Source organism: Phyllopteryx taeniolatus, chromosome 7 (genome assembly GCF_024500385.1).
Source record: "Phyllopteryx taeniolatus isolate TA_2022b chromosome 7, UOR_Ptae_1.2, whole genome shotgun sequence".
Classification (NCBI taxonomy): domain Eukaryota; kingdom Metazoa; phylum Chordata; class Actinopteri; order Syngnathiformes; family Syngnathidae; genus Phyllopteryx; species Phyllopteryx taeniolatus.
This window is the reverse complement of record NC_084508.1, coordinates 3198018-3210404: the sequence shown is the minus strand read 5'-3', so window position 1 is coordinate 3210404 and position 12387 is coordinate 3198018. Positions and strand designations below refer to the sequence as shown.

The 12387-nt window shown below is 46.2% G+C and overlaps 1 protein-coding gene across 1 annotated transcript; it reads left to right on the top strand.

Annotated features, from left to right (window-relative positions):
• Positions 1 to 1407: 1407 nt before the first annotated feature.
• On the top strand, positions 1408 to 9349 carry lrrc8db (leucine rich repeat containing 8 VRAC subunit Db). The gene is made up of 2 exons (XM_061779862.1): positions 1408 to 1849; positions 4008 to 9349. Exon 2 carries the CDS (start codon positions 4014 to 4016, stop codon positions 6522 to 6524), a length of 2511 nt encoding a protein of 836 aa, XP_061635846.1. The 5' UTR covers positions 1408 to 1849; positions 4008 to 4013; the 3' UTR covers positions 6525 to 9349.
• Positions 9350 to 12387: the final 3038 nt, after the last annotated feature.

Genomic DNA, 12387 nt, shown 5'->3' with positions numbered 1-12387 from the left:
ACCTATATAGATCCTTTTCTCCTTCTTTCGTGTCCAACCTGGCATACATGTCATCATATGCCTCTTGTTTGGCCTGAGCCACCTCTACCTTTGCCCTGTGTCGCATCTCAATGTATTGCTTTCGCCTCTCCTCGGTCCTCTCAGTGTCCCACTTCGTCTTAGTTAATCTTTTTCCTTGTATGATTTCCTGTACTGTGAGGTTCCACCACCAAGTCTCCTTCTCTCCTTTCCTGCCAGAAGATACACCAAGTACTCGCCTGCCTGCCTCTCTGATCACCTTGGGTGCAGCGGTCCAGTCTTCTGGAAGCTCCTCCCGTCCACCGAGAGCCTGTTTCACATCTTCCCGAAAAGCTGCCCAAAACTCGTCCTGTCTCAGCTTCCACCACATGGTTCTCTGCTCTGCCTTTGTCTTCCTAATCTTCCTCCCCACCACCAGAGTCATCTTACACATAACCATCCTTTGCTGTCTAGCCACACTCTCCCCTACCACTACCTTACAGTCGGTGACCTCCTTCAGATGACATCGTCTGCACAAGATGTAATCCACCTGCATGCTTCTACCTCCGCTCTTGTGGGTCACCCTATGTTCCTGGCTCTTCTGGAAAAAAGTGTTCACTACAGCCATTTGCATCCTTTTTGAAAAGTCTACCACCATCTGTCCCTCCAAGTTCCTTTCCTGGATGCCGTAGTCCCTGTCATAGTACCAACATTCAAAGCCCTCACATTCAGTTCTAGGCTCTGTGCTTTCCGCTTCTCTTTCTGCCGAAGAACCTGTTTTCCACCTCTTCTTCTTCTTCGATGTTCTCTCCGTGCCTGCGTGTGTTTTCTCCGGGCACTCTGGTTTCCTCCCACATCCCAAAAAACATGCATGGTAGGCTAATTGACAACTCTAAATTGCCCGTAGGTGTGAATGTGAGTGTGAATGGTTGTTTGTTTGTATGTGCCCTGCGATTGGCTGGCGACCAGTTCAGGGTGTAGCCCGCCTCCTGCCCGATCATAGCTGGGATAGGCTCCAGCACGATGATTATTTGCTAAAAACAATCAAGTTGATCAGTTTGAACATTAAATATCTTGTCTTTGTAGCGTATTCAATTAAATATAGGTTGAACGTAATTTGAAAATCATTGTATTCTGTTTTTAACACAACGTCCCAACTTCATTGGAATTGGGATTGTACTTCCCTTACTGTTTGAAAATATGTTTAAAACAAGAGAGAGATATGTGTGTGTGTGTATATATATATATATATATATATATATATATATATATATATATATATATACTGTTATCCATTCATTTATTTTATTTGTTTGTTTGTTTGTAAAGTGTTGGGGTAAGTTGAATTTTCCGTTTTGCACTTGTTGGATAGCCCCTTACTGTTATGTGCTTATCGAGCGGCCGACAGGCGTTGCTCGACACTCCCTGCAGCTTCCGTGTGGCGGGCTTTGGTCGTCACGCGACACGCGGCTTCCACCTGCCGTCCACAGGCGGAAAGCAGCAGCTGTCGGAGGAAGACCCGCGCATAGACACACCGTCGCCACCATCGCGTTAACTTCCACCGAGCCGGGCGAGAGGCCACTTCGGCAGCCGCCCACCGCCACCCGTGACCGGCGGCGGCGGCGGAACAAACCGGACCGGACCATCCAAGGCTGGGCGAGGCGGGACAGTGGCGAGGTGGGGAGGGGAGTAGTAGCCGCCCTAAGCCGCTTAGAGGCGGCCCGAGCAACGCCACAGGCAGCACCGACCCGACCGGCAAGAATGGACGGCTTCAACATGGCTGCTGACCGGCGACCAGCTTCGGTTCTGGCGTAACGGGACGACACTGCACGTCGGGCAGACCTCCGTGAAGGTTCGTGCGACTATTTTCTGTCGAATGGAAGCCCATTAGTTTCCAGCTTGCGGCTGTTTAAAGCGGATAGTTGAGTGCTTTTGTTTGTTTTAAATGCACTGGAGCAAATGTGCTGAATAGGACGGTGTTTTTTCCCCCTTTTTCTTAAAAAAAATAAAATAAAATCCCCGACAAATGCGGAAGCGGCCGTGCGGCGTTTAGTGACGACTCGGACACGAGGAAACTATTTCCTCATTGTCCCGTGAATGCGTCAACAGCCAAGATAATTAGATCATAATGTCATGTTTGTCGTATTACAGTCATGTTACACATTCTACATTATTATACACTTTATTAGGTACACTATTCAACAGAAACCAATCAAGGTTGTTGCAGCTAGATAGCTAGAGTAGCACTCGTTTTAGTACAATTGAACAACTAACAAAGTACAAATAAAAACAACGAGTAGTGAGGAAAATTTTAAAAACAGTTAAGTCGAATCCAAAAAGAAAAACATAGCCCTAAAAATGTTGCATGTTGGTATGTGGTAAGTAATGCATTTAGTCTAATTGTCCTACGATAAACTTTGTACAATTAGTGCAAAGTGGGGTGTAAAAGTGTATTATGCACAACCGACCATCACATTCGTCAAAACAGGATGAACCATTTCCTTCCGGTTCAGGTCAATGGCGGAGCCCTATGGCAGGAGACTGGGACAAAACACCTGTAGAAGAAATATGAAATGTCTTTTGATGTCTTCAAGTGCTACCAAAGACACTTTTTTTTGGGGAGGGGGGCACAATAATACCCATTCTGACAGTGTCTTGTTTTGAATGCAGCTTCTTTCATGCACGGAATGTTTAGACCCAAGAATGTATGCAGAAATAGGGTGTCTGTGGCTTTTAATAAAGCCAAACGTAAAACGTTTAACGAAACGATACTATTAAAATTGTCGCTAAAAGTGGGTTTTGTATTAGGATATCGCAATGTTTTCTGATATGGCGCAATTATATTTGTGATAATCTGTATGAATTTTTCGACCTTAGACCACATGAAGTGTCACGTTTAAGGATAGTTGTAAAATCCAGTTTTTAAGGCCCCACGGATGCCCTGATGATCACGCCATCGTGGCCAGCTTTATTTACAGTCAACAGGCATGGGCTCATTAACATTAGCCTGTGCGTACGGGACTTGATGGAATGAGTCAGCGATCTGGTTTGGATAACCTTTGTAAACGTGACAACTTGTACTGCCTGGTTAATATGCTGCAAAAAAGAAGACCTTCGGATGCACACAAAACCCAGCGAAGCAGGATATTGCAGGGACAAGTGTAGGCCTGTCACAATGACAAAATTTTTTAGGACGATATTTTTTCCCCCAAAACTATCACCATGAACAATAGTATTGTCGTTTTTTAAATTATGCCTCTGAAATCATGACAAAATAAGGGCCACACTCGAGCCGCAGGACTGTGCGGTTGGTCCGCTGGAGAAGAGCCCTTCACTTGTCAATCAAATACGTTCGCTGTTGTCGACTACTGGCTGAATAATGTGTGCCGCTGAGGTTATGCTTGATGAACCGTTAACTTTCTGGTGCGTGTGGGTTAATTGTGGATGAACACGCACGACAACTCTGAGCGAGGCGCTGACATTTTAAACGTCGCCGCGGTCTTGCGAGTATATTAGACGGTTAACTTTCCCTCAAGTGTCTCTGTTGTGTGGATCCACACGGCGCGCATAGAGCAAGACTTTGGCGTATCTGACCGCGCCAACACCGGTCTGCCGACGTTCAGCTCGCGCCGGCTCACTACAACAATGAGAATTTATCGAGTCTGGAAAAACTATCGTGCCCATTTTATTTGTTAAATGATAACTCGAAATAGTAATTATCGTGACAGGCCTAGATAAGTGAGTATTGGGTGTTAAAGGGGAAAAGGGCGTATTAAACGCCCTGTTCCGGTGTTGCCGAATACGTTTACACGGGTGGCGTCCTGCTTGATATGGACCTACCTCCCAAGCCAGGACATTGTTCCGTGTCTGTGGCTGACCGGCAGCGTAAAAGGCGTGTCGTCTTCATGTGAAGCAGACAACAGAAAACGGATTGTAACCTGCATATCCTGACTGCGAGGCTGACGTGCAATCCACTAATTCACCGTCACGGTGTTTTGTTTTCTTGTTAGGTAGGAATGTTCACCCTCACCGAAGTCGCCTCCCTGAACGACATCCAGCCGACTTATCGCATCCTGAAACCATGGTGGGACGTATTCATGGACTACCTTGGCATCGTCATGCTCATGCTAGCCATCTTCGCCGGGACCATGCAGCTGACGCGAGACCAGGTGGTCTGCCTGCCCATCCTGGACTCTGCCCCGGTCGAGGTGGCTCCCGTGCCGACGGAGGCGTCCGGCAGGTTGTCGAGTAAGGCGAGCGCCACGGTGGAGCGAGCGGCGCCCCTGATGGCGGCCCCCGATAAGCAGCCTCCGCCGCAGCAGCCGCCCCCCACCGGGATCCCAACCAAGCTAGACTTTCAGCAGTATGTCTTTGTCAACCAGATGTGTTACCATGTCGCACTTCCGTGGTACTCTAAGTATTTCCCCTACCTGGCGCTGATCCACACTCTGATCCTGATGGTGAGCAGCAACTTCTGGTTCAAGTATCCCCGCACCAGCTCCAAGATTGAGCACTTTGTGTCCATCCTGGGCAAGTGTTTTGAGTCTCCATGGACTACCAAGGCGCTATCTGAGACCGCGTGCGAGGACTCTGAGGAGAACAAGCAGCGTCTGGTGGGGGCCTCCGCCCAGCACAAGCACTTCTCAACCAGCAGTGAGGAGGGCAGCCCCAACCAGTCGGCACCCATGCTGACCAAATCCGGCGTTACCTTCTCTGCCGAGAAGCTGGTGAGCGAGGCGCCTTCCATGACCATCCTGGACAAGAAGGACGGCGAGCAAGCCAAGGCGCTCTTCGAGAAGGTCCGCAAGTTCCGCGCCCACGTGGAGGACAGCGACCTGATCTACCGCCTGTACGCCCTGCAGACGCTCATTAAGACTGTAAAGTTCATCCTCATCCTGTGCTACACCATGACATTTGTGGCCTCTATTGACTTCCACCATATATGTGAGCCGGAAATCAAGCACTTGACGGGATACAGGAAGTTCCACTGCACGCACAACATGGCGTTCATGCTGAAGAAGCTGCTGGTGAGCTACATCGCACTCATCTGCGTCTATGGCGTCATCTGTATCTACACGCTCTTCTGGCTCTTCCGCCGTCCCCTCAAGGAGTACTCGTTCGAGAAGGTCCGCGAGGAGAGCAGCTTTAGCGACATCCCCGACGTGAAGAACGACTTCGCCTTCCTGCTGCACATGGTAGACCAGTACGACCAGCTCTACTCCAAGCGCTTCGGTGTCTTCCTGTCTGAGGTCAGCGAGAACAAACTGCGGGAGATCAGCCTGAACCACGAGTGGACCTTCGAGAAGCTCCGGCAGCATGTGGCCCGCAACGTTCAGGAGAAACTGGAGCTGCACCTTTTCATGCTGTCGGGTGTGCCGGACGCAGTGTTTGACCTCACCGACTTGGAGATCCTCAAGCTGGAGCTCATCCCCGAGGCCAGGATCACAGCCAAGATCTCGCAGATGATCAACTTACAGGAGCTCCACTTCTACCACTGCCCCGCCAAGGTGGAGCAGACGGCGTTCATCTTCCTGCGGGACCACCTACGGTGCCTTCATGTCAAGTTCACAGATGTGGCCGAGATCCCCAGCTGGTTGTACCTGTTGAAGAACTTGCAGGAGCTGTACCTGGTGGGCAACCTGAACTCGGAGAACAACAAAATGATTGGACTGGAGTCTCTGCGCGACCTGCGACACCTGAAGGTCCTCCATCTTAAGAGTAACCTCACCAAGATCCCCACCAACATCACAGATTTGTCGCCGCACCTCGTCAAGCTGGTGGTGCACAACGACGGCACCAAGCTCCTGGTGCTAAACAGCCTGAAGAAAATGATGAACCTATCCGAGCTGGAGCTGCACAACTGCGAGCTGGAGCGCATCCCGCACGCCATCTTTAGCCTCAACAACCTCCAGGAGCTGGACCTGAAGTCCAACCACATCCGGACCATCGAGGAGGTCATCAGCTTCCAACACCTCAAGCGGCTAACGTGCCTCAAGCTCTGGCACAACAAGATCATTTCCATCCCGCTGTCCATCAGCCACGTCAAGAACCTCGAGTCGCTCTACCTGTCTCACAACAAGCTGGAGTGTCTGCCCAGCTCGCTGTTCACTCTGCTCAAGCTGCGGCACTTGGACGTGAGCCACAACTCCATCGCCGCCATACCACCGGAGGTGGGCTTCTTGCAGAACCTCCAGTACTTCGCCATCACCGACAACAAATTGGAGGTTGTTCCCAAGCAGCTCTTCAAGTGCACCAAACTGCGGACGCTGTGCCTCGGCCACAACAGCGTTACCGCCCTGCCGGAGAGGGTCGGCCAACTGGCGCAGTTGAGCCACCTGGAGCTGAAGAGCAACTGCCTGGACCGTCTGCCGGTGCAGCTGGGCCAGTGCCCCCTGCTGCGCCGGGGCTGCCTGTTGGTGGAGGACCACCTCTTTGACTCGCTGCCCTTGGAGGTCAAGGAGAGTATCAACCAGGAGTCCGGTGCCACTTTCGCGAATGGGTGCAAGTGTCTGATGGACGGGCGGTAGTGTGTCAGAGCACCAGTTTTTTATTTTATTTTATTTTTTTAATGCAGCAGATCACAGACCAAGTAAGACTTCCCTGGTACTCCTTTCACATTGAGCCGGTGCTGGCAAAAGTGGTGCCAGACTCTAGCAACTCTTTGCAGGTCCAAAGGGAAGGTTCCTCAGTCAGGGGTGCCTCGGCGCTCCATGGGGGAAAAAAAACTCTCGGGGTGCCAACACTTTAGTGCTGCAAATTGAAAATGCTATATTCCAAGGCCACCCTTACGGTGCCCCCTACCAGTGACTACATGTTCCCAGCCCCTTTTTGCGCCAAGAAGCGAGGCAACCGTAGTCCAAAGTGACTTGGTAAACCAGAGACTTCACTAGAGTCAAATGCTAACCGCTAAATGCTATGACCGGCACCATCTTGCTCGGAAAGTGGTACGAGTACGTTTGATAGTGAAAGTATTTTAGCATAGGAAAAAGCGTCTGATGGAAGGGCTGCCGTGCGTTAGGTAACATTTTTTGTTTGTTTGTTTTGATGCAGATGCTCACAGGGCAAGTAGAACTCTGCTCGCACCTCTTTCACAGCGAACTGGAGCTGGGTTACAGCGTGAGACAAAATTAGTGATGGTTCTCGGCAGCACCAGTGACAGACTAGCAACTCTTTGCCGGTTCAGAGGGAAGCTTTCTGTTAGGTTGCCAGCTAGGAGCGGTGACCACGGGTGCAGCCGGGGGTACCGTCAGGGGTGCCGCTACGGGTACTGTAAATAGGTGTCTGGGGCGCCGTGGAAACAGAATATCACTTTGGATGCCACCGACCCATACTGCAAATAGAAATATACTATATTCTATGGCCCCTGTGGGTCAAGGTTTGCCCTTCTTTACGGCGCCCCCTGCTGGTTACCACAGCTCCCCGGCCCCAAGATTCAACCGCCATATTATGCGTCGCTGGCTCACTGCGAAAGGGAGCGGTGAGCAGGGGTGCAGCAGAGTACAGTGACAAAGTGAAAGTATTTTAGCACAGGAAAAAAAAAAGGTCGGAAGCCACTGGAAAACAAACAAAAAAGTCTCATCACCGTCTTATGTTTGTCCTCGTGTTGAAACGTAGGAACTTAGCATTAGCACTAGTGTCCCAAAGTCCGTACGGAGCGAATTCTGCCACGTTAGTTATAAATTGGCGGACATTTGACGTCAAATTTTGTTGAGTCGGTGTTTTGCACACCGTTTCGTTCCCGTTGGCGCTCTTGCACTTCCTTTTCAGCACAAAAATGAGCGAAGCGGCTCTTTGTTGTACAAATCCCGACACAGCCACAACATTAGGGACACTTGCGTTTTCCTTCTAATATTATCGCTTATGTCCTGTAATATTTCAAATGTATTCTTGTAATGCGTAGTCTTCCAAAATGCTATCTTTCGTTCTCATAGGGCTATGACTTCATCCTTGAAGTTTTGTTTTTTTTCCTAATGCGACTTTATTTTTGTATAAGAAAATTGACTCAAAGTATTATGAATTTATAAAAACAATTTGTTTTTCTAGTACAACCTTTTTTGTAATATGACTTTAATATCTGAAAATGCCTTTTTTTTTCCAGAAAATTGAATATTCTTGAAATATTACCTTTCCTTGAAATATTCACTAACACTCACTAAATGGCAACATTTGTCACATTACTTCATTTGCGAAAAAACATCTTCGTAAACATAACTTTGGTCGTAAAATGACTTTTTTTCAGAATATTGAAACTTTATTTTTGTCTTATCACTTTTTTTTCTTTAATAAAACAAAAACAAATTATTACTAACTATTAGCTTTTGGGGAAAGTTTTTTTTTTTTTTTTTCTTCTGTTCATTGTGACTTAATTTTTTTCCGCAAAATATTTTGACTTAATTCCCATGAAATGTTAAAATGATATTCTTGTAATGCCACGCCCTCCAGAAAAAACAGGTTTCATGTAAAAGAATCAGTTTTGTGGAATTGTTTTTTTTTTTTCTTTTCACCATTGTGGCTTTCTTTGTTTTTCTCTGTAAAATTTTGAATGCATGAAAATGACACCTTTTTTTAATATTTAAATCTTATTCTTTTAATATTACGAGTGGAGAACTACTCAATATTAAGAAAAGACCATTCCATTATGGGAAAATAAACACTCAGAATCCGACTTCATTCTTGTAATATTATTCGTTTTCTTTGATTTTTTTTTTTTGGGGGGGGGGTACGATTTCAGCTTCTTTTTTGTTACATTATGACATTGTTTATGATATGTATTATGATTTCTAATATTGCACTTTTTTTTTGCTTGTCAATTTAACCATGCCTTTTATTGTTCTTGTCGCTACGTGAGTGGGTCCAAATATTAGAAACGCTGCCTAGTTCTAGCACAATAACAAACATACAGTATTTAATTTTTGTTAGGTTTGCCAGAAGTCAACCTTGTTGGAGATCTTGGCTGGTTCTGGTGTACCTAATGTTGTGGCTCGTGTGTGTTTAGTGCTTTCGACACACATGTACACATTGAACTCCTCTTATTTTCAGTGTGTGTCAACAGCTGGAAATCATAAAGACCATAAGCGAGGGAACAAGAAGAATGACTGGAACAGTACAGTTAGTTTTTTTGTGTGTGTGTGTGTGTGTTTTGGGAAGAGGTGAATAGGTTTGTTTGTGTAAACTTACACATTCCACTGTGTTCTATGTCGTCAAACATTGACGAAAGGGACCAACCATCCAAATCTATGTGATGATTACAACACAAAAAACAAGTTTTTTTGTTTTAGTCTGATAAACATCTTGTTCTTTGTGTGCTATTTAAATAAATGTTAGCTTGTTTTAAAAAAAGCTGCAAAAGATATTGCGTTGTATTTTGTTTATTATTTTAGTAGTAAACTCACGAGATGTAACGTACAAGAAAAAAAAAAAGGCACTTCCAGGTACAAGTCAATGTGTTCCATGAAAAATGCTCCCCTCTAGTGGGAGATAGGGGTTACTACGATTTAAAAAAAAAAAAAAAAAAAAAAGCATTTGTAGCAATATGAGAATTGATTTCATCCATCCCATCCATTTTCTGAGCCGCTTCTCCTCACTAGGGTCGCGGGCGTGCTGGAGCCTATCCCAGCTGTCATCGGGCAGGAGGCGGGGTACACCCAGGACTGGTTGCCAGCCAATCGCAGGGCACATACAAACAAACAACCATTCACACTCACAGTCACACCTACGGGCAATTTAGAGTCACCAATTAATGCATGTTTTTGGGATGTGGGAGGAAACCAGAGTGACCGGAGAAAACCCACGCAGGCACGGGGAGAACATGCAAACTCCACTCAGGCGGGGCCGGGGATTGAACCCGGGTCCACAGAACTGTGAGGCTGACGCTCTAACCAGTCGCCCACCGTGCCGCCAGAATTGATTTCACATAAAAGTAAAAAAATGGACCTAAATACGGGTTTAAAAGCAAACACTTCAAAGTTAAAAACAACTGAACTGGACGTCAGCAGTGGTTCTTTTGCGTACCACTCGGAGGAGCCCGCATACCACACTTTGATAATCACGGAAATATGTTTTAAGTGTGAACAAGTATTGGGGTCACACTGAAAGGAGCAAATTTAGCTAAGAGAATCACGTCATTAAATTAGGAGGGGGAAATTGTAGTTTTTGAGAAGAAAATAAACGAGAAGTCTTTTTTTGTTTTTCTTTTTTTTTTCCCAGAATAATACCACTTTACATTTTTCTATCAGTGTTACGACTGTATTTTCATAATAATGAACTTGTAAAAATGAGTCTTGTAAAAGTACAACTTAATTTACATGAACCACGATGACATCATAGTACATTTACTTTGCCCAAATATGTTCTACTTTGTCCATTTTCACATTTCCCAACACTTTGTCTTGTACACTAGTTGAATGATGTTTTTTTTTTTGCAAAGATATTGGGATACTTGGTCCAAATATGACCTTTTTCTTTTAAAACTTGTTTTGTCTTCACTATTCACGTGTTCCAATACTTTTGTTAATACATGACATGTTTTCGGCAAATGTATGGGGACACCTGGGCAAATGTTTATTTTCACGTGTCCCAATAATTTTGCACATATCAAGTTGGATACCATGACATGTTTTGGGCAAAAGTATTGGGTCACTTTGCCCAACTATGTTTAGCATGAGTAGTTTTCGTTTTCAGCTCCCATACGATAAAGCCCAACGATATTTCTTTTTCTTTAATTTCAACTTCTTTTGCTCATATTCTAGTTGGATGACATCGCTGGACCAAACTCCTCCAAGCATGCGTGCATTTAACAACCGTGCTTGTCTGCACTGTGATCGAAAACCGATTGATTAATGGACGCATTGATGAGGTCCCAAAAGTTTTATCTCCCAAGGATGCCGCTTTGCTTGATTCCTCCTTTTCGGGAACCATCGAGTCTGCAAACAAGCTCCACTGCCCTCGGCCTCCATCTTGTTTCTTGCCGGAATCCTCCTCCATTTTGGCTGGGCACGCGGGACGACGGGGTCCAGGGTTCTGGGGAGCGCGGCCCGGACTCCCTTGCCCCGGCCTCCCTCGGGATACTCGGGATCCTTTTAGCTTCTTCTTCTTCTTCTCTCAGGTAGGATTGCCAAGGACCCAGCGAGCCCCCCCCCAGGACCCCAGACCCCATAACCCCCCCTCCCTCCCCGCCGGAGGTAAAATCTATACCAAGTGTTTGATGGAGGCCTTGAAATGAACGCTTTTAAGGAGGTTACGGGCGCTCCGGGTGGACGCAAATGTGTCAGAGAGATGGAGAAGAAAAAAAAAAAGAAGAAGAGTTTGACGCGGGAGCAAAATAGTGTACTGAAGACACTGGGAGTGTGTGTGATCTTGAAGCTTTTATGCAGAAGATCAGCGTGTGCTAGAAGTCGGATGAACGGTAGGGGGCGGCAGAGAATCACATTTGGAATACAAATGTGTTGGAGGCAATGTGAGAACAAGTTCCAGACTGCCAGCAGTCTGCTGACAAGACAAATACAAGTTCAGAGTAAGGTTTCAAACAAGGGTTAGGGTTCCAAAGTTAGGCTTGAAGCCAAGGCTCGGGTTTCAAATTAGGAACGGATCCAAGTTAGGGTTCCAGACAAGGGTTACAGGTTTAAATTAGGCTTTCAAGGCAGTTGATTCAAATTAGGGTGTCAAGTCAGAGCGAGGATTTACCAAAAGGCTAAGGGATACAAAGTAGGGTTTCAAACCAAGGTTAGTGTTTCAGATGAGGGTTACAGTTTCAAGTTAGGGTTTCAAGTTCAGGTTTCAAATAAGGGTCTGAAGCTAGGGTTAGGGTTTCAGGACGGGTTGGGTTGTGAACACGGGTTACAGTTACAAGTAGGGTTTTCACGACAGGCTGGGTTTTGAAGTTACAGTTTCAAGTAGGGTTTTAAGACAAGGTTAGCGTTTCAAACCAGGAGTTCTATTTAGGATGTGTTGCCAGGATTTGGGTTTCAGACAAGGGTTACGGTTGTAAGTTAACATTTCAAGTCAGGGTTAAGAAAAAAGGGTTTGCGTTACAAATTGGGGTTTCAGGTTGGGGTTAGGGCTTCAAATCTGGGTTTGTGTTTGGAACAAGGGTTAGGGTCTCAAGCGCAGGGTTTCCAGTTAGGATTTGGGCTTTGAAGCCTGCATTAGGGTTTCAAATGTCAGTGGGGTTTCAAACTAGGGTTAAGGTTTCAAGCCAGGATTTCAAATTAGGGTGTTATGTTAAGGTTTCATACAAGGGTTACAATTTGAAGTTGGGTTTTCAAGACAGCTGCTTTTGATGTTAGGGTGTCAAATTAGGATTTCAAGTCAGAGTTAGGATTTTCAAAAAGGCCAAGGGATCTAAAGTAGGGCTTTAAACGAAGGGTCGGGTTTCAAGTAAGGATTTAAAAT

Bases quoted from the DNA above. Each gene is read 5' to 3' on its own strand.
- lrrc8db (XM_061779862.1), top strand. From the start codon at position 4,014: ATGTTCACCCTCACCGAAGTCGCCTCCCTGAACGACATCCAGCCGACT.